Here is a 22,681-nt window from a genome sequence, read left to right as displayed (position 1 = left end):
ACGGTAAGTACAAAAATCCTATTTTCTGTTTCACACTAGTTGGGGGACACTGCTCACCGCGGCGACATTCCAAAGCTGGCCCCATGGGTTGGAATGCTCAGAATGAGCGGCACGTAAAACTTTATGGCCAAAACTTGTGTCTTTTGTAGCAAAGACGTGAAAACGATAAAACCTGGTGAATGTAAGAACATAAGACTAAGAAGCTGCTATACACAACTGCTTAGCCGAGGCCCTATTCCACGACATCGTGGAATGAGCTGTCAAACCTTCAGGAACCGGAGAACCCTCCGAAATGTACGCCTGCCAGATAGTAGCAGTGATCCCTCTAGCCACAGTCTGCTTTGTGGCCGGCCACGTTTGCGATCGTCATACAGGACTAGAAGACTATCAGTCTTCCGACCTGAAGCTGTACGGTCCACATAAATCCTCAAAGCTCTGACCACATCTAAAAGAGACCGAGTCCTGACCAGGCGCCAGCGAATCCTGAGGAAGACCCGGCAGAACAATATCCTGATATATATGTGCTCCCGATCGATTAGTACTTCAAAATACAATTCAGTTTCTATTGTTACAGTTGTATTATTACAGCAATATATCCCTTGAAAAGAGAAGTAAATATCACTAATATGCTAAAGCGATTCAAATCTTTTGTATTATTAATGCATATCAAGCATAATCTCATAAGTCCCAATACAGTAAGTGGTTTAAAAATTTTATGTAATTACAAATAATTATGAACAAAATTAAATATGAAAAAGTTGTCCTTGCAAGTTAAAGAAATTATAAGTATAATGTAAGTGAATCCATGAGTGTAAAAGTAATATGTGCTGTGCTAATTCTAGCTGTTCATATTTTCATCAATATACTATTTTTTAATATTTTGTTAATAAATGTAATCTTTGTTTATTAAAGAATACAATTCTGAAAATTAAAATATTTTAATGCAGATCACTAAAAGTTTAGAAGTATTACATTTTAGACTGAGTGCCCTAAAAACACATTTCCCCCCCTCTTTTTCCAATTTCAGTCTTTCTACCTTGCGGTTGTGCCGTAAGGCCATCATGTCTATTTCTGGCTGACCCCAGTGGATGACTATTTGAGAACACAACTCCGGATGGAGCAACCATTCGCCTGGGTGAAGGGCATGCCGACTCAACGACTTAAGTAGTCGGCCTCCCAGTTGTCCACCCCACGGAATGAACGCCGCTGAAATTGCAGGAACCTGTTCCATCCATTTCATGATCTTTGACACTTCCTTCATGGCAACATGGAGGTCTGTGATACAGATTAGGCCCCATCCAATATGTTAAAAACCTGTCGCACTGCCACGATAAGGTCCTCAATGCCCTGTCTATTGAACATATCTTCCTCACCTGTGGGCAAGTCTCCATAGTCAGAATCCTCTAGAACATCACCATCTCCCAAATGCAGATGAATCAGTGTCCGAATCTACTAACTCCTGGGCAATAGGCAGACCCAAGCGTTTACGCGGTCCATCTGCCATAGTCGAATGGAACAATTTTTCAAGGGAATTAGACACTCTAGTCAACCCCTGCACAGACCGTTGCAAACTACTCATCCAAACAGGCTCCTTGGAGATCCCTGGACCACCCTGCAGCAACTGAGACACCTGTCCCGAAGGAATGGCGTCTGAGGACTACGTACCCGGAGAAGAGGAAAAGGAATCAGCACCCACCGTTCCCAGGTAATAGACCATGCCAGCTCCTTGGCCCAGGCTGGTTCCACAATGTCCGCCACACCCGCAAACGAGCACCCGCCCAGGTCCTCTGCCTTGCATACCGTGCATAGGCCCCCTGGTCTGAACGTCCACCAGGCAATTTGGACTCGCACCTAGTACAGGTGTAGTACATTACAGAGATAGCCTTGGATTTGGTCCCAGTCCCTATTTCTGACACATTGCAAAACAGAAAGGTAAAAGAGACACACACCGTATAATAAAGAACTGTACAATATATGGCGAACTGTAAAACTACAGAAATACACAATACAGTGCTTCAGCTAAGACTAGAACCAAAAGTGTTCTGTAATGTACCCCCACAGGATGTACAGCATATAGGAAACACAAACACTGAAAAAGATATAAGAAACAGCAAAGCCACTCTATCCACTGGTTTTCAATCCCAAGCGATGTGTCTGTGTCCGAGTGTCCCGGCTGGCAGGTTAGGAAATGGCCGATAAGCCGTGAAAAAAAACAGGCATGTTAATTATCTAACCACACCCACTTAACTCTTTGCTGGCCAAATCAGCAAAACAAAAAAAAACCCCACACATGTCAGACCCTGGAGGGGACTGCAACAGCTCCCCACCAGCATACTATGCCTCACTACCTGTTTGCGCCGCGACTGCTCCTCAAAATGGTGGCTGCCAGGCTGGGTAACTGGACCACAAGAAGCTCCACCTCCACAGCAGTCACGGGCGACCGGAGCATACTGCCGCGGCACCTGTACCGCCTCTCTGGAAGCGACTGGGTCCTGGACACTACCTGAGTGCCAGGTGACCCTTTTCTTAAGAGCCCTACATATTATCGGGGGGGGAGGGGGGCTTAACTAAAGCACCTCAGGCGCTCACCCTGAAGTAGCTGCAGCGGTCACCTGGTGATCGCTGTCGAGAAATTATGGCTATCTATAAAAAAACACAACTAACTCTAAGACTAGACTAAAAGTACCCTAATCCGTAGGCACTAATAAAAAAACGGAGCTCTTCCCGTGGAGGGGCATAGAGGAGAGGGGAGCAGGCTAGACAAGTTTTTTAGTGTCGTTACTCCCACAGCGCCCTCTATACCACAAGGTAAGCAGTGTCCCCCAAGTAGTGTGAAAAAGAAACAGGCTATGCAGCTTTCTCAGTACCCAAGCGGTTTCTCAGTTTTTACTGCACCAACCCAAATGTGGAAAATATTCTTGCTACTGAAGCTGATGATGATGCAGATGTTAGCAATTGCTCTACTGCTACCATGATATTTTCATTACCCGCTACAATTTCTGAACCAATGTGCATTTTCCACCAGTCTATTGGTGCCACTGTTGACACAACATCGTGGTCAAACAAGAGGTCATTAAACGGGGTTGCTTTTACAGTGATAAGTAACTTCTTTCAACTGTCCTTTCTATCTGAACTTGAAACACTGGTGTGGTGTTGGTCATTTTCTCTGGATTCTGGAATTATCTGTTTCTTGTCTGGACTTTTTGCCTATTGCCTGTGCCTCTTTGTTTGTACACGAGTCATAATTAAATTAGGTCAGCAAGCAATAACCATAGATACAGACCTTTTATTAGTAGAGCAGCTAATGAAAGGTCAAAGGACTGTGATCCATATTGCACAGTATGCCAATTACCATTAAAAGCTTGTTAAAATCCTGGATCTTTTGAATGGTGATTTAAATCAATAATTAAAAAAAACAAAAAACAAAAAACAAAATCATGTGATTTAAATTGTGATTAAAATCAAGTACTTTTTTTGTGTGAGAACATTTCCCCTTGGAAGATATGCAGTCTGCTGATATAATCTGCTATGGCACTGTCTATGCTCACTAAATAAAGAGCCGAAAGATTTGAGGGTTTTTTTTCTGCCCATAACATCCCAGATGTTACTTTTGACAATATTGACCTGCTTTTGGTGCCTCCTTGCTTGTTTAGGAAAGTACTGTTCTGTTGTAAAATATCTTCAGATGTTTGCATTGTAGGCAGGATTGAAAATGCTGAATTGCATGCCAACTGCTCTCATCTCTAGCACACTCCTTTGGAGAGCCCATCTGCATGCAGAAATAATTCAAGGCACCTGGCTAAAGGAGGAAAAGCATCTCCAATCTGTAGCACTGGAATCTGTTGTAAGCACTATCTGTTTCTGAAAGGTCATACCTTGACTCCTTAAATCTTGGACACAGGTTAAGGGACTGTTTTGCGATCCTTGAAAGGCTGAGCCTAAAAAGTCTAAAGGCATAATGTCCCAGGTATACAAACATACCAGAAGTTTTGCGCTCCACTAAATGTTTAAAATCTGAGAACAACTATAAGGAGCAGTATAAGCAACCAATAGGGAAAAGGAGCGCTCATCCCTCATGCTATGACCAAGATGTCATCCAGATATGGCCACATGGTTATGCCACACTTTCTAAAACCTTGGTGAAGTTTCTAGGTGACGAAGAAAGGCCAAAGGAAGCCTGGTGAACTGGAAGTGACGACCCTGGATAAGAATCTCAGAAATCGATGGTGATAGATTGCAATGGGGACATGCAGACACACATCCTGCAGAAGTTAAAAAATCTCCCCCAACCGCATTAAGAATGGAGTTTACCGACTCCATTTGGAAGGTGTCTTTTTTTTTTTTTGCACGAAACGATTCAGACTTTACAAGTCTAGAATAGGTCTGAAAACATCCTGCAGACTTTCGAACGAAGAATAGTTTTGAATAAAATCCCGTGCCTTCCTGATTTGCAGGGACAGGAACAATAACTTTTGCTTTCAACAGATATTGAAGGATGTCTTCTAGAGCTTGTTCAAGGAGGGTAGATGGATTCAGGAAATGCCGAAATGAGAAACTATATACTGTAGCCCTTGACAACATCTTGTACCCACTGGTAAATTTTCAGACCTCTGCAAAGTATGCAATTCTGCCCCCTACAGTGATAAACCGCGGTTGGCCTTGAAGGAAGACAGTGAGTTCATTAAGGCTCTTGGCAACGCAGCCCTGGAACCTCGGGTGCCTCCATGATGGATCAGGTATTCCACCGCTGTGGCATTGTCTGACTGGACTCTCAGCGGCTTGCCCCGCAGAAAGTTCTGTGTCTGGACAAGCACCTTGTAAAATCGCCTAAAGCTCCAGCATATTTATGGAGAGTTGCGTCTCCTGGGGTCCCACAGACCCAGACACCATAGAGCTCTGAAGAACCCTCCCCATCCTGACAAGCCGGCATCCATGGTCACTAGCGTCCACTCTGACGTCTGGAAGGTTTGACTCTCGGAGAGGAGCAACCAGTGCGTCACAGGTGTGGACAGTTTGATCCTGTTTGTCTAGATAAAGGTGGGATTTCGACAATTTGTGCAAAAGTTTCCAATGAAACGGCCGCCTCAAAGACTGAGACCATGGTGTTCAACAACTTCATGCATCAAAGTAGGAAGACTTTTCGTCTCATCAGTAGGGAACACACTTCCTCAGGTACTTTGTGTCGAAATCGAGACCTAAAAAGCGCATCCTCTTATCTGGTATTAAAGAGGATTTCAGCAGGTTGATGACCCAGCCGTGTGCTTCTAGGAAGGACATTGTTATTTGTATTTGGCGGGACAATGCTTGCTAAGATATTGCCTTCAATAGTAGGTTGTCCAGGTAAGGAACCACTGTGACTCCATGCAAGCGGAGAAGGCCTCACTTTGGTGAAGACCCTAGGGGCAGTAGCCAGGCCAAAGGGTAATGCCCTGAAATGGTAATGGGCTTCTCTTACCGCAAAAGCAGAGAAGGTGCTGGTGCCCCTGCCATATGGGAACATGTAGGTAGCCATCTATTTTTATCGTAAGCAGCCATGAATTCTGCCAGCTCCATGCCAGCAATGACTGACTCCAGAGACTCCATCCTGAAATTCAGGACTCGTACCTGTTGGTTGAGAGTCTAAGATGATAATTGGCCTGAAGGAGCCATCTGGCTTTGGAACTAGAAATAAATTTTAGTAAAACCCCAAACCTCTACAGTGGAGGGACTGGATTAATTACCCCAAAAGCCAACAGAGTCTCAATTGCCACTCACACTGCTGTGCACCGGAGACCACAAGTTGGAAGCCGTGTGGTAAAAAAACAAAAAACAAAAAACCCAGGAGTGTGGGAAGTGGAGCAAGTATATCACATATGCGTGTGAAAATACCCTGGACCCAAGAGTCAGAGGGGGATGATTTCAGCCACTTGTTGTAAAAGAGCAATAGACAGGATCCCACCACATTTCTGTGGGTGGGAGATAAGTCATGCAAAAACAGACTGTCGGCTTAGGGTTGCCTCGTCTGGAAGGCCTCCTGGCCCCGACAGAACTCTGTCCTTGTGGGAGCAGTCCGACTCCTTGCAGGTGGTCCCCGAGATCTGCTGAAGTGGCAAAAGGACTGCAACCTGGGATGTTTTGGTTTGGCCGGAGTAACTGGCAATTGGCTTCCTGTAGCCCAAAAAGGTATATACCATCAAACGGCAGTGCTTCCAAGTTTGCTTGTAACCCGCGGCTGCTATAATTTGCACTGATAGTTTGGATGTGACTGAAAGTATCCAAGCCTGGCCCAGAAAATCAGATGCTTCTATGATATGATCAGTTAGGACCAATAACTCAGTCCGTGGGCAGTCGTCACGCAGGCCCTTGTCTAATTGTTCAGCCCAGGATTGAATAGCCTTATTTACCCAGGCTGTGGATATACCCAGCTGGAAAATGCTGCTAGTTGCTTCATAAGAGGAGCAGATTAAAAAAATCTGTGGTCTCTTTAAGCGAGACCCCCCCTTGTATCAGGAGTGGAGTGATTCTAGTCAACTGGGCAATAGGTAGGTCCTCTATTAGAATACATTCCCATTTTGCAGAAAGAGGGTCGAGACCTGAACATCCATGGCATATGAAAGCAGTGGTCAGGCTTTTTCCATGCCTCCGAAATCATATCCAGTAATTGGGGAGATGGAGGGAAATAAATGACCTGTTTCTTCTGCCACTTAAAGAGAGAAACCAGCTGTGTGTTAAAAAAGCATAAAGTGTGGAAGACCACCGACACCAAGTCAACCAATCATTCCTCTACGTCCTTTTCCCCAGAGTCCCTAGAAATTTCACCTTCTTCCTCAGATGAGAGGTCAGACATGAAGTCTACTGGCATAGCCTCCTGTGAGACCTGACAGTTGTGGGATGTTCTCTGAGAAGCGATCAAGATACGTTCCATTGAGGAGGCCCTAGCCAATCCCTGGGTGGACTCTGCAAGGGATTGCACGAAGGTAGATTCCACATGGGACACACCCGAGATGGGTAGAACAATTTGTGAGCTAGAGGGTGTGGTGCAGAAGCAGAAGAATCACCTACCTGATGGTGAAACATTACCCGCGTGGGTTCTGCTATGGACGTTGTCAAAGGAAAAATCCAAGCAAGATCTCCATTGAATCTGAGAGTCCAGCTGTGGCTGCGCTCACCAAGAGGGGCACAGATAAGTAACAGAGTCTGTTAGGACTTCTGTTCCTAACAGGCTTCAATACCCTGCTGTGCTCATCCATTACAGGACAGGTGTTTATAGTCCTATAATCCCTCTTTTTTTTTCTAACAGTCTGTGAGAGTGTGTGTGAACCTGTTGTCATATTCTGCTGGCCGTAACTATTGTTAAAAAATGATATTTATTCTACTTTTATTTTTATACTTAAGCTTGAGAGATCTACACATATACATCCAGAGGCTGTTTAAATAAAACTGTAGGGTCACCAGCCATTTGTTATAGATCGCTGGGTTTTAATAGAAATATAGATGATAATCCCAAGAAAGAGCCTCCTGCAAAGTGCAGCCTGTGAGGCGGAGTTCTGGGACCAGTGCCAAACTCAGTCTTCGTCTACGGTCATGGAAGAACCTGCTGTGGCTTCTCCTTTGTTCCGTTTATATCTGGCAATATTCATTGCCTACGGTAAGGGATGTGCAACCGCAGCACCTCTGAGTAGGTTTGCTGCAGTTACGGCTGTCAGCACTGCTCTCACACTGTTCTGTGGACCTACTGTTGCCGTGCAGGAGACAAGGTTAAAAAAAAAATAATTAAGCAGAGGTCCTGGGGATGAGGTAACGGTGCTTTAATACTAAACATAATATTTTAAATCTCTCTCACCTTTTGTATTTATTTTATAAATGGCCTACTCACAAAATAAAAGATATTATTAAAACAACTGGGAATGTGGGACGCTAGTCAATCAAGAGATTAAGCCAAGTTAACAAAAATGTGTCAATAGATATACAACAGGTAAAGTGATGAGAATGTCAATAACCAGGAATTTGAATTCCTCTACCCACAGTAGGTGAATGCTTGGCAAAGGCATATATTAGTGTTTGACGTTTCTAGGATTTAGCCCAATTTAATTTAAGACTAGAAAATCCACCAAAAGCATTTCAAGGCCATTATTTTGTAAGGACCAAATTCAGCAAATTTGCAATTGGACAATACTTGTAGTGATACCAGAGGTGCAAATGCAGTTGAATACATAATACCTGTTGGAAGAGTACGGTCATGTGCTGAAGGTGGAGGCAGTGGCATGTCTGTAACTTTCTTTAAAGAGGAAAGGTATGCTGACACTGTTTCACCATCTTCATCCTCCTCACCATCATCATCATCATCATAAACCCCTGGCAACAAGCGAAGGTTTGGAGGGTTCACAGTAATTTGCTTATGAGATTGCTGATCAGTATTTTCAAAGAAACCCACTGGTAACCTGAAGTAAAAACAGTATTAAAATTGTAAAAAAATATACGTAATTGTGCATTTCTTGCTACAAACAGGGCAACTGAAACAGCCATCTCCTAAGCGTGCAACAATTCATAGTAGTTAAATACACATTTGCTTACATTGTCTAATTGCAGGAAATAAATCAAAGCTAATTGCTTGCCATGAGTTATGTTTATGCATTGTTATAGGATAACCATATAGTCATACATGATACAGCCATCTGCACAAATTTGCTAGAGGAAAAATAATTTTAATTTACACTTCAATGTGTGTAGATGTTCTGTAAATATTTTATTCAGGAGTTATTCTGCCCCAAAAACATAATGTCTTTACTTATTTGTATATTAACATGAATGGAAGCTGCTCCTCTGATTGCCTGACAGATGTGACATGTAGTATCAACCTCAGACTGGAGGGCAACAATGTCCCCAGAAAACAATCCTTACATAACTTCTACTACAGTGTCTTTATCTTTCTATTATTTTTCTATATTTATTAATTGTGATTTGTTTTTTTTAATTTGTGCATATTTTGGTGACAATTGCATATATAATATTTTCGCTCTTTTCCTTGTTATTTAAAGATTGTATCTTATAAGAGCAGTGTGACTGGATCACTGATAAATAACTTATTTGTTGCTGAATCATGAATAATTTATTGTAGAAATGTATTTTACCAGAGGTGCAGGCACCAATGTATAATTTGAAATGCACTTATCGTATTACATTGGGATGTGTTTTGTATGCAAGTGTCATTGTTTGGGTTTGTAACATTGGTAGATGAAGTCTGTTTGCTGATAGCAGGAACTGTTAAGTAAGTCTTTATGTGAAGTGACAAAAACCTGTCTAGCCTGTATACCCAGCAGGAGGCCGCTGCCTGGCGTGACTGGATCTCAGATAATCAAGTATCAAGTTTTAGCACATAACAGAGAAGTGTAAATAATATTAGCTTTGCATTGCATGTAAATCCATGTTTGGGTAAACAATTTGCATCCTAAGTCTAAAGATAGCCTGTGAGGCTGTGTTCAAATCGGTATAAAAATCTCTGTCTTGTATTGAAAATTGTTATTTCTTGCTTCATCCGACCTCCTCCTGGTACCTTCAACCAGTGTGAACAAACAAACAACACTTGCTTCAAAGACCTGTTCGGAAACTTCTCTATTCCTGTGACCTACAGATTAGACCCAAAATCGAATCTGTTCCCGGCTGTTACTGATGTTTGGACCCAGCTTTTCCGGTACCACCGCTCTGCCCGCTACCCAGCAGCTCTGGCCAGTGTGATAGGCCAGGGGGATCCATCCACAGCAACCCTGATCAATCGGAAGAGGTCAGGAGTACCAGCCCAGGTACATCAGCAAGCGGTACATTAGCAGCGTCAGAAACCCAGAAGAAACCTGGTACTGGATGCCGGTAAGGAGTCCAGTGGTGGCAGCATTTGTAAGTCCATCCTACTGCGGCAAGAGGGCGCATTTGGGATAACGAAAGGGAACGGTGGCAAAGTAAGCCCAGCCGTTCCCAGCAACAGCAGACAGGGTGGCATAGGCGGTCCATCCTGTCACAAGCTGCATCAATATATCCAATGAGAGCGCAACACATGTATATTTCAATTTAAGAGGAGTGTTAAAATGTCCTGTTCAAAAGTAATTGTTAAACAAAAAAGTAGCTTAAAAAGCAAATTAAAATGCCACTTTTTACCTTCAGACGAATAAAGGTATTCCGGCACTTTACCTTTCATTTTTAATTTTTTAAATGCAGTGACAAAAGTGGTTATCCACCTTTACATAACTTAAATATTTTGTGTTGTTCATGCCTTCCTGCAATTTTAATTAAATTATTGGTTTTATCATTTCTGGCACCAACACTTTAGCAGCAAATCCTTTAAGTTGCGAGGTGGGGCCTCCACAGCTCAGACTTGTTTCTCCAGCACATCCCACAGATGCTCGATTGAACAGAAGTCTGGTGAATTTGGAGGCCAAGTCAACACCTTTAACTCTGTCATGTTACTCAAACTATTCCTGAACAATTTTTGCAGGGGCATTATCTTGCTGAAAGAGGCCATTGCCTTCATGGAATAATGTTGCCATGAAGGGGTGTACTTGGTCTGTAACAATGTTTAGGTAAGTGTACGTGTCAAAGTAACATCCACATGAATGCCAGGACCCAAGGTTTCCCATCAAAACATTGCCCAGAGCATCACACTGCTTGCGCCAGCTTGCCTTCTTTCTATATTGCATCCTGCATCTCTTCCCCAGATAAATGACGCACTTGAAAGAATTTCAATTTAAGAGGCACACTGTTTATTGCCAGTATTGGAACACAAATATGTAGTTGTAATTGATATGTCATGATTCAAGCAAAATAATAAATTAATGCTAAAGTTAGAAAACCATGTGTTTTAAAGTGCTCCAAGAAACTGATTATAAATGATAACTTACTTCTAGATCAGTACAACCAGAGAAATGGAGATCAGTTCTAACTTAAAAAGGAGTTTGAAGGACTAGAAGATTTACAAAAAAAAAAAAAAGAATTAGATTTTGAAAATCTTCAAATTTAAACATAAGAAAAATAAATTCTCTAGAGATAAGAAAAACTATGCAACAGGAACAAACTTCAAATAGAATGCAAAGATCACTCAATAGAAAATCCGTGAATAGAGAAAATGTTCCTCTAAGTCATTTTGAGACATCTAAAGCAGAATCCTTGGAAAGTGGCACAGGCTACTTAAGGAAAGATAGTGAAAAAAATATAGAGAAACAAGTTTTTCTTTTTTAGAAAATACTTAATTCAGCAGAAGAGACAAAAGGAACAAAAAAAGAAAAATGAGAAGGGGAAGAAGTCTAAGAAGCAGAGAAACAGGAGAGACGAACAGTAATATCAGTGAAGATTCCACAGACACAAAACTATAAGGAGTCACCTCTAGTTTGGAAAGAGGAAACGTTAAAACAAATATTTCTAAAGATCAACAAACATTTATCTTCACTTCTAAGAGATGCAAGCATTAGAATTCTGGCTAAATTACATGTTGATGAACATTTGGAAGATGCACAATATACTCCTAAGACCATAACTATTTGTAAGACAAAATTAATTTTTTTTTTTTTTTTAAAAATCATCTTTTTCCCTGTATAAAATTTATGTCCACAAATTAAAACTTTTGTGGCAATGGTGTCTAAAGATTTTGATCAATTTAAAATTAATTCAAATACAAAAGGGAAATATAACTTCTACAAAAGCACGAGCCATCAAAGAGATCCAAACCAAACAGTCACATAATGGCAGAAACATTGTGATCTGGCCAGAGGGAGTAAGGGAGAATATATAAATACATTTTTTAAAAAAGAAAATAATATGAGGTTTTTACACAACTAAGACACCAACTGCTATAAGCAGTTAACATTTAAAGCAACTAAACATTTTAGAGAAGACAATATAACAATTATGGCAGGATTTTAAAAAAAGGCAGCATAGTACTGTTACAACTCAGCCTGTTATTTGTATCTAGTAGCAGTACCTTATACCACCAGAGGTGCTGCTGTTCTGTTCCTGAACTTTTCTACATGCCTGAAGGAGTTAATCACCTTGCATTGTGCCTAATTAGAACTGCACCTGTCGCACTGCTTTAAATACCTGCCTCAAGCTGTGCTCTGTGCAGTTCATCCTTGTATACCTGGCTGCTGCTTGTGTTCCCCCTGTTCCAGTTTGATTCTGCTGATATTTGATCTCCCGTTGTGACTTTGGCCTGTTTACCGTTTATGCTTGTCTGCTCGTGACCCCGAACCTTGCCTGAATATTGGATACTGCTTGACCTCTCGTTACTTTAGACCTTGGCCTGATTACCGGACTATGCAAGTTTGCTTGTGACATTTACTTCGCCTGGACTCTGTTTGCTTCCTGGACAAGACTTTTGCATTCTGGAATTGGGTAACTCACTCTTATTATCCCTGCATTCAAACTATATTAGCATTCTGTGGAACCTGTTATTTCTGTGTACCTTCCTGCCACACCTGTTCATGTTGGTAGTTATACCTGTTTATGAAAACCTGCATGTTCCTGGAACTGAATCCTTGCTTATATATTTTGCTGGAATAAAGACATTTGTATTATACTTCCGTGGCTGCTTGCTGAGTTTACTAGGAATCGTAACATGTATACCTGTTTATGAAAACCTGCATGTTCCTGGAACTGAATCCTTGCTTATATATTTTGCTCGAATAGACATTTGTATTATACTTCCGTGGCTGCTTGCTGAGTTTACTAGGAATCGTAACAAGTACAATCAGAATTGAATTTTTTGAAAATGCAAGACCCAAAAGTACCCACCTTCTTTCTAGAAGCCAAAAAATTTACCTTCAGACCGAGGATACAGCAATGGGCGTGGCTTGTGTACCAACCTGTAGCACGATTGGTGGTTATAGTCTGCTTAGAAATCAGCCAACCCAGCTTCTGAGCATTTGGCGAGAATCTACAGGGAGGCCGACTTTGAACTCCTGAGTCCAGGTAAATTCTAAGAACTCTGACCACATCCAGGAGAACCAGCCGATCCTGGTCACCTGAACAAACAGACCCCCGAAAGGAAGGAATGACTATCCCATGATTAAGGTTGAAACATGACACCATTTTAAGTTGGAACGACTGAGATGTACACAAGACCCGTTGTCTAGCTAAAGAAATGGCTAAGAGGAAAGTCATTTTCCAAGTCCTTCCAAGTCATCAGTCTCCAAAGGTTTAAATGGAAGAAGCTGAAAGAACTAAATTAAAATACCATGGCAAAGTAGGAGGAATATAGGGAGGTTGGATATGTAAAATCCCTCCAGGATCAGAGTTAACTTCCTCTGAAAACACATAGACAAAGTAGAGACCTGAAACTTAAGGGAACTAAGCTTTAGTCCACCATCCACTCCATTTAGGAGAAAAGAGAGAGGCTTTGAAAGCCTAAAGGAAGAAGTGTGGAATACTTTTTGTACACACCTAACATAACTCTTCCAAACCATATGATAGCCAGTGTCTGCACAGAACTTTCTGGCTTTGAGCATAGTCTGAAAAACATCTGTCAAGATCCTGGCTTCAATAACCATGCTGTTTTAGCCAGACGACAATTGTCCTGGAGGAGAAACGGACCTTGCGACAAAAGATCACCCTGCAGAAGGAGTCTCCACCCTGGGCCTGCTGCAATCCATAGAACTTTGGAGTGCAGGCTCTTAGGGGCCAATTTGGAGCCATGAGGAATGAAACTCCCTTCCTCACGAGGATGCGATAAAGAACCCAAATTGGACAGTAGAGATGCATCCACTAGTGCAGTCAACGGGTTCCTGGTCCTGGAGCAGAACGTGGACACTTGTTGTTGTGCTGGGAGTCCATCATGTCTACTTTCTGCTGACCACACCTCCAGAGTGAAAAGACCACTCCCCAGGAAGAATGGAGTGTTTGCTCAGGGAATCGGCCTCTCAAATCTTCACTCACGGAATGCAACCAGTAGAGAGAGCTGGCAGAAAGCATTCCGCCCATAACAGGATTTGAAAAGGACCCCCCATCTCAAGGGAGATATTTGTTCCTCCCTGATGAATTATGTACATCACCGCAGTGGCATTGTCAGACTGAATTTGGACGGGCCTGCCCTGCAGGGCCAGCTGGGCTTCCATCAGAGCATTCATCACCACCCTGAATTCCAGAAAGTTGATGGGAAGTTTGACTTAGATACAGGACCATAGGCCCTGTCAGTCATCGAAGGTGAAATGTTACTGCTCCTAATCCCTGAAGACTGGTGTCTGATGTAAACACGGTCCAATAGAGAATGGTAAATGAGCAACCCTTGATTAAGTGGTCTACTTTTAACCACCACCACCAGAGAGACAGTCGCGTCTCCGGTGATAGTGAAATAGGTCGAGAGTTCAACTGAAGGCTGGACCTCCACCACCTCCTTAAGATATTCAGCTGAAGCATCCAGGAGTGGAACCTGTTGTACTGCACAGCATTGAATGTGGAGACCATCTTCCCCATGAACTTCAAGTGTATCAGAACAGGCGGACCCTCCTTGGTGTCCAAGACCAAAGCCAAAAACACACCATCCTCTGACCTGGAGTCAGGTTGGATCTTTTGAAACTAAATTCACTCATGCCATTCCAGAGCTGTGGAAGTGAATCTGCAACAAGTGGGCTGACTCAGCCTTTCTAAGCAGATCGAATAGGTAATGCAATGAGATCTCAAAATGGCTGCCATCACTGCTATGACCTTTGCGAAAACTTGTGGTGCAGTCGCCTGACCTAACAGAACTGAGTAGGGGTGGTGTCCTTTATAGTTCGGGAAATGGAAATATGTATCCTTAATGTCTATGGATGTTAAGAATTTGTTGGCCTCCATGCTGTGTATGACGGATCTGAAAGACTCCAGCTTGAACCTGTCCACATGAAGTTTGGTATTAAAGAACTTGAGGTTCAAGATGGGCCAAAATTATTTGTCTGGTATTTGCGGCAGGGACAGGTCGGAATAAAATTTCTGAATTTTCTCCTGTTCTGGGGGCAATCACACCTGAAGAAAGAAAAGAGGCAATAGCCTTCCCGATAGCCAACTGCCATGACTTCTCTTTCAGAAGACCAGAGGAAAATTAAAAACCTCTTTGGTGGAGGCCCCTGAACGTACAGGATGTAATCCCCCTCTATAATACTTGTAACCCAGAGGTTTGAAAAGGATGCTCTCCACACATCCCAAAACAAAGATCTCATCCCATTGCAGCCAGAGGTGAGGTGAGTGGGGGCAGGGGGCGTAGTGTCTTGCAGTGTTTCTCAGGCTTAGCTATCCCTCACACATTGGGAGGGGGTGTCTCATGCAAGGAGAGGACACCAAGAGAAAGGAGGGGCAAAAGGAGGATCGTAATAAACAGAAACCTGGTCCTTTATCCTTAGAGTAAAGGGCTCCCACTCTCTGGCACTCTGACAGATCATTTAATAAAGTTCTGTTCCAAGAAGAACTGAACAGTTGTACAGAAGGGCTTCCAATGATTTCTTAGACTCCATATACACTTTCTATGACCAGAGCCAAAGTGTTCACCTGGCAACTATTGCCAAGGGCGAGAACCTAGAAGTGGTAGAAGCAGCATCCAGAGCTGTGTCACTGAGGTATTCACATGTCTCTGATATGCTAAGCCAACAAGAGCAATTCTGACTCCGGACGGGCAGTCTGCAATCATTTCAAAAGATGATCACCATTTTTCCATGGCCTTGAAATTTCATGCCAACACCAATTGTATGCACCAGCAGCCACATAGGACATTAAAGTGTTTTCACATCTCTTGGTTGTGCCATCCTTCAGCGAAACTGCTCTACGGATGGGAAGAGTGGTGGAATTAGAGACAAGTCAATGGATTACCTTTGGCGGTTGTTCCTACCTAGCTATTTCCTTAATAAACAAACAATACACTACAGGAAATTTGTGGGAAATTTCTTATCCGGCTTAGCCCAAAGCTCATCCAGTAGCTCAGACAAGCAAGAAGATTTAGGAAAGGAGACAACTCTTTTTTTATTTTAAATAAGACTGTTGTAATGAAACGGGATCACACAGGACTGAGAAACGGGTGATGAATAAAAAGTCCTCACAGTTTAATGTACTTTTTAATCCTTGGTCCAGTCTTAGTATATACACCAGACCATCAGTGTATTATGTGTATTGTTATTTCTTGTTATTAGGTACCTTTGTCCTTGCTCTTATCTGCAATATTGTATGTATAAGAAATATAAAGAATATTGCCATATTGTGCGAAAATAACAGCACAGCAGAAGTCATTTTGCTTGTGTTAGCTAAAGCAATTACCATTTGTCTCAAATATCCATTGTTATGAGGTGTGGCGTAGATCTGGTTGGTAAGCAGAACAATGTTTGAGTGAATTAACTTAGCTAGCTGTCAGCCCAAGTTGATATGGTGCTAATCGTAAAAACGATTACCATAACCCCGACAACGACGATACCTACAAAGAAACACAGATTAGCCAAAAAAAACTACATCAATATACACGGACTTACCTACAAAGCGACGCTGCAGTTTTATGAAACACAACCTGCGGGGTCCAGACATTGCCGCTTTCAATGAACAGTCACCGAGGTCACATTGTTCAGTGACGTGGAAGTCAAATGCCGGAGAGGTCTTTCATCAGAATTAGTTGCGGTAAGAATCATCCACCCCTCGGAAATCTACAGTGTCGCTTTGTAGGTAAATCTGTGTATATTGATGTAATTTTTGTTGGCTAATCTGTGTAGCTTTGTAGGTATAGTCGTTGTCGGGGTTGTGTTACTCAGAAAATCGTACCCAACTCAGTTGATTAACTAGGCCAACAGGTAATTAGGTTAGAACATATGCAATGTGCCTCCACAGTAATATAAAGGCTGAAAAAGCATTGGGAAATGTATTAATATGAGTGCTGTTGTATCAAAATGTATCACAGACTCTGTGTGATACGTTGGAGTCAAATATTTTAATGTTTCACTCAAGCGTGAAGTGTATATTGTAATTTTTATAATGACATCTTCTATGTATACAGTGAGGTTGTGACAGGATGGACCTCCTATGCCATTGTGTTGTATTACTGGGGACCGGCTGGGCTTGCCTAGCCACCATCCCTTTTCTTTCTACAAAAAGAGCCCTCTAACCGCAGTAGCCCTCCTACTGCAGTTAAAGGGCTTTTGCTGCTGCCACCACTAGGCTCCTTAGCTGCACCTAGAACAGCGCCCTCCTGGGTAACTCTCGCTGCTAGTGTACCGTCTTGCTGGTACACCTGGGCTGGTATTCCTGACCTCTTCCCTTCAGATCAGGGATGCTGTGGACAGTTCCCCCAGGCCTATTACACTGGCCAGAGCTGCAGGAATTACAGCAGGTACTGTAAGTAGACATCAGGGCAGGTTCCTTAAGCAGTGATGTTTATTAGCTCAGGAAGTCTTAAAAAGGACAGTTACATACACTAGTTTAAAGGTACTAGTGATCTCCCGAAGTACAGATAGAATAAAAGATACATGGTCAAACAATGCTCATTTTTATACAGTTTTGGACACAGCCTAGCAGGGGGTATTCCAACCACAAAAAAAGTCTGAAATATTTAATTCAAAGATTAACATCAGGATGTGAGATGTTCTTTAAACTTGGATTTTAAATGCAATTTAATCTTAACAAAATTTACACTAATCTGTGATTTACCACATCACATGCTATTTACATTGTTCAGACAGGTTCTAACACATAGGGCATAAAGCCACACAGTAAAGAAATGTAACGGCTCCCTGCTGTACTTTCAGGCTAAAAAGACAATTTGGACATTCACACATCAAAAGCACTAATTCACTTAAATGAGGATTTCATTTTGAAGTTACAAAACAGATGTCCTCAAACAAATGCCTATAGCATCAGAAATCAATACCTCAGAAACCAGAACATTTCTGAATTAACACAATCTCAAAAATCAGCACATTTGCAATGATATAAATTGGCACACTGCTCTAAAAATATAAATACATTTATACAGTAAGTTATTCAGGCAATAAGCTAATTCAGTCAAGCCATTCCATTGTATAATCAAGGTAACAGAGACAGTATGTCTAACAGTTAAAGTGTCCACTGATAGACCCCTTCTGAAAGTGGGAGGATTTAGACATTTGACTCTACTCCGTGTATACAGCCAAGTATATAAGGAAAGCAAAATGCCAATACAGCTATTCTAGTTTGGAGGATCCTGGTGTACAAGACATCAGCAAAAAGAACTCGGGACAGGCATTGTAGTACTGCTGGCGGAAACCCTACCAAGACAGGGTCTGTGTGAGCCAGTATCCCAGGCTGGGCGACATGGTAACGGTCTAGCTAAACGGTAGTGTTAATACTACGGGAGGATAAGATTCTAAACGAGACGAGGATTATTACTTTGGAGGTCCGACTGCAAGAGGCTGCTGGAGGGTACATGCTACAATTTACCCTATATCTTGTGAACAACTTATGGTATTGTACTGTTGTAATAAATAACAGGTCTGCAACCAAAAAGCTGTTTTCATAATTTTATCTGATTCTTATGGTGCGCTGAATTCGAAAATGACCACTGTTTTTTCCTGGGATGTCAGGTTTTTTCACAATCGAAATGTGCCTTGGTCAAACAGGTAGCTGGAAATTGCTAAATTTCAAATTCATCATACTTGGGGGGAAAAAAAAACTGAATATGGAAAAACATATTTATTTTCACTGCCAGTGCTCCCAAAAACATGAAAATACATGTTTATTGGTCCTGATGATGATCACTGCATTGTTGAGTGTGCTTGCTAGGGCCTGCCCGGACATGTTCTTTCATGCATTAACTTGTTCTCTGATTCCTCCACAATCTTGCATTTCATTTCAGTCGTCATCCTCTTATTGTCTGTGTGGTTCAAAATTAGTGCAATGCCTCAAAGAAAGTGTGTAAATTCGCCTGACAGTTTCTGTTTCATATGTGGAGAGTTCATGGTGAAAATGCAGCAGAAACTGCAGAAACCAAAACTGGTTGGTATGTGGGGATTTAAAAGTATTGTGTATGCTGCTGGGACAACAGGCTGGGTACACCAAATACCCTTGTTTTCTACGTTTATGGGACAGTAGAGACTGACAAAATCACTGGAAGCAAAAAAATTGGCCACCAAGAAGTCTAGTTGTTGGTGAAAAGAATGTTCTCAGAGATTCATTTGTACACCCTGAGAAGGTTTCATTACCACCACTCCATATAAAATTAGGATTAATGAAGCAATTTGCTAAGGCAATTCCCAAAGATAGCGAATGCTTCAAGTACTTGGGATCCAAGTTTCCAGGTTTAAAAGAGGCAAAACTGAAAGAGGGGGTTTTTGTTAGCCCGGATATTAGAAAACTCATATCCGACAAAGACTTCATCAGTTCAATGACTCCAACTCAAAAAGAAGCGTGGGTTGCCTTTACTGTGGTCATAAAAAAACTTTTTGGGAAACCCAAATTACAAGGAAATGGTGGAAACAATGTTGAAAGCGTTCCACAAGCTTGGTTGCTACATGAGCTTAAAAGTCCATTTTCTCAACTCACACCTTGAATATTTTCCTGAAAATTTGGGAGCAGTGAGTGAAGAGCAGGGATAACATTTCCATCAAGATATAAAAGAAATGGAAAGAAGGTATCAAGGGAAATGGAGTGTTACGATGATGGCCGACTACTGCTGGATGTTGAACAGGGATCTTCTGGAAGCCACCTACAAGAGGAAAAGCTCAAAAAGAAGATGATTTCACAAGCAATTTACTTGAGTGTGGTGTTAATTTTGTCGTCACCTGTGCAAATGAGTTAATATTTTTCATGTTAATAAAATATTTGCGTTAAGAGATTTTTTTAAACGATGACCACCCATTTGTTCGAAAACCTGACGTCCCAGGACAAAACGGCTGTCATTTTTGGATTCAGCGCACCAAAAAACGTAAGTATCAGTCAACTAAACCAAAACAGCTTTCCAAAAAAATTTTTTCGCAGACCTGTGTAATTATTTTTTAGACATTCTCGCCTACCCGATTGAGTTGAATCCCACTGAGGGTAACCACCATCCCAACTATAGTTTGTTTCCTCACAACTGCCACTGTATTGATCTACTGTCATAACCAGTTTGTCAATGTTCTGGCATCCAACGGATGCGCCCTTGAATCCTGTAGAAAGAGCAAAGAAGGAATTACACTGAACAATTTAGAAGATTTTGTCGATTCAGCAAGACAGTCAGGGGATCTTACACAAGCAGGTTTTGCCATGTTAGATGCATCCCTCCCATGCGTGCGCAAGTCATGGTCCACGGAGTCGTAGGTCATACACTGGGCATGGTGAAAATGCCAAACCAACAAAGCATTAAAAAAAAAAAAAAAGCTCTAACTTTTGCCATAGAAAAAGACCATTTTTCAGATATGTTAGAATAAGTATAGTTAGGCAAATAGACCATGACCGAATCAGAAATTGTACCTCAGTTAAAGCAAAAACAGTAGCAGACAAATGAAAACAGTCTAAATCTCCCAGACACACAGAGAAAAAATGATTTTTGCACTTACATTAAATCCTTTTCTCTGTATCTGTATTTGTTCTGCAATTCCCTATCTCTCTTTCATCCAATCTGGGGGACACTGCTATCATGGGGACTTCTAAAGTAGCTCTGTCAATCTGGTCTACAAAACTTTGCTGCCAAAACTTGCATCAGGAGACGCAAAAACATTAAAACGGTAAAACTGGATAAAATGTGGACAGAGAACCTGGTTGGCACCAGGCAGAGCCGATTTGCTGATGCACCGCTGCACGCAGCCCAAGAGGTCCTCCACAGAATGGATGGAATGCGCAGCGACACGATCAGGTAAAGGCCAATCAGAACTAATATAAGCCTGCCTGACGGGGAACATTATCCACCTAGCAGTAGTTTGTTTTGCAGCTAGCCAGCCCCTCTTGTGAGCATACAAGAAAAAGGAATCCATCCCCCTCTTAGTGGACATCATTTCCACATACATTCTAAGAGAATGGAACACATCCAATGAAGTTAAGGATCCCTTATCCGAAGAGGCAGTCATCTCCTGGAAGATGGGAATACAATCTCTTAGGATCTTGCACAATACAGCCCTGTCAGTATTAAATACCAGATAAGCTGAACGACAAGAGAGCACAAAGTTCTGAAACTCTCCTTGCAGAAGCGATGGCTAGGAGAAAAATCACCTTCCAAATTAGGAACCTGAGTTCAGTCAACTTCAACGGGGAATGATTTAAGATACTCAAGTACCAATTGCAAGTCCCAAGGTGCCTTAGGTGGTACATAAGTATCAAGATTCTGAGCAGAAGTATAAGATCCCTGGGCCGGTCTAGCTCGACACTACTCTACCCAGAGGCGTGAAGTCTAATGGGACAGGTTGTCTTCACCAAGAACCCCCGCAAGGAGGTATGGGCGTTGCAGCCACTGTCCTGCAGATTGCGGCTCTCTGAGATTGTTACACAAGACCCGTATGGAGAATTAAGGATTGGAAAGAACTCTGCAGGATGATACCATAGAGCAGCGAACTGGAGTATGAAAAGAGGATAGTTGTGGAAGTGTAGCACTGAACAGCAATTGAACACAAGGAATCAACAAAGACTGCAGCAGGAAGGCAGGGAGCCACGTCTAACCTATGCCCGGGATTTGACACAAAGAACAGGCTCCTGACTGTATGATCAGGTGCTTTAAATATTCTGTTTGCAAAAAAGTCAGCCTATTACAGACAGGAGGAAGTTAATAAAAGGATCCACGATGGCAGCCGCCAAAGGAGGAAACGCGGCGCTAGCGGGGAGCACTACTAGGAGCAGGTAAGTATGCCAGGACCGATCCACGGGCCTGGCCTGTGATAATAAGGAGCCTGGATGTGTAGAATACATTGGAGGAAAGGCTACACCTTCGGTATACCTGCTAGCCTTTTCTCAAAATATATCAAAAGGTCTGATACCCGCACCTTCAGGGAACGAAGGAGAAATTCCGCCTCCAAACCATGCTGCGGAGAAGCTAAGAACCTGGAGAGTCGAAAGGCTGTTGTATGACAAGTCCTGTGTTCGTATTAACTGACGTAGGTCGGCCACACTATGATAATTTAAGGCAGAGACTGGTTTATTTGCATCCAACATGGCATCAACAACCTTGAGGGTCAGGGTGCTGAAATGACCCCTGAAGCAGTAGACTGTCTCAATATAGAAGTCGTCAACCTTTACCGACAACCGAATGTGCAATACGCCCACATAGCAGGCTCGACATGGCCAATCAGGTGCAATCAGGATCACTGGAATTCCGCAGTTCGATGTCATGTCATGTTCATGACATCTACCGTGCACATCAAGGGGTCTCTGGCCCTAGAACAGCACCTGGGTACCTTGCTGTTTCGGTGGGATGCCACATCCGAAGGTTCCAACTTCTGGACCAACCATGGAAACACCTCCATAAGTGTGTCTGCTTAGGTAGTTGGCCTCCCAATTTTCTACAGTCAGGATGAATATAGCAGAATTTGCTGAGACATACATTTCCACCCTGAACAATATCTGGGGCGTCTCCTTCATCCGGCTCCAACACTCCAGATGTTGCCTTGTTGATTGATATACGTCCCTATGTCAGCAGCATGGCACAGAGCTCCAAAATGTTTATAGGAAGTGACACTTCCCGAGTGGTGGCAGTGAAGAACTACCACTTCCCAACCTTCAAGACTGGCATACATGGTTACTATTGTCCAGGACCACAGGACAAAGGACCTTCCCACCG

The 22,681-nt window shown here is 42.4% G+C and overlaps 1 protein-coding gene across 1 annotated transcript in view; it reads right to left on the bottom strand.

Moving 5' to 3' along the window:
- The window catches only part of ZNF830 (zinc finger protein 830), a 97,154-nt gene that overhangs the window by 49,153 nt on the left and 25,320 nt on the right, over window positions 1–22,681 (bottom strand). Inside the window, exon 5 of the mRNA XM_075212761.1 lies at window positions 8,200–8,420. Within this exon, the coding sequence (XP_075068862.1) occupies window positions 8,200–8,420 (221 nt within the window). The remainder of the gene's footprint in view (window positions 1–8,199; window positions 8,421–22,681) is intronic.

This window comes from Mixophyes fleayi, chromosome 5 (genome assembly GCF_038048845.1).
Source record: "Mixophyes fleayi isolate aMixFle1 chromosome 5, aMixFle1.hap1, whole genome shotgun sequence".
In the NCBI taxonomy this organism is placed as follows: Eukaryota; Metazoa; Chordata; class Amphibia; order Anura; family Limnodynastidae; genus Mixophyes; species Mixophyes fleayi.
Note: the sequence above shows the minus strand (reverse complement) of the source record. Positions and strands in the feature narration are given on the sequence as shown.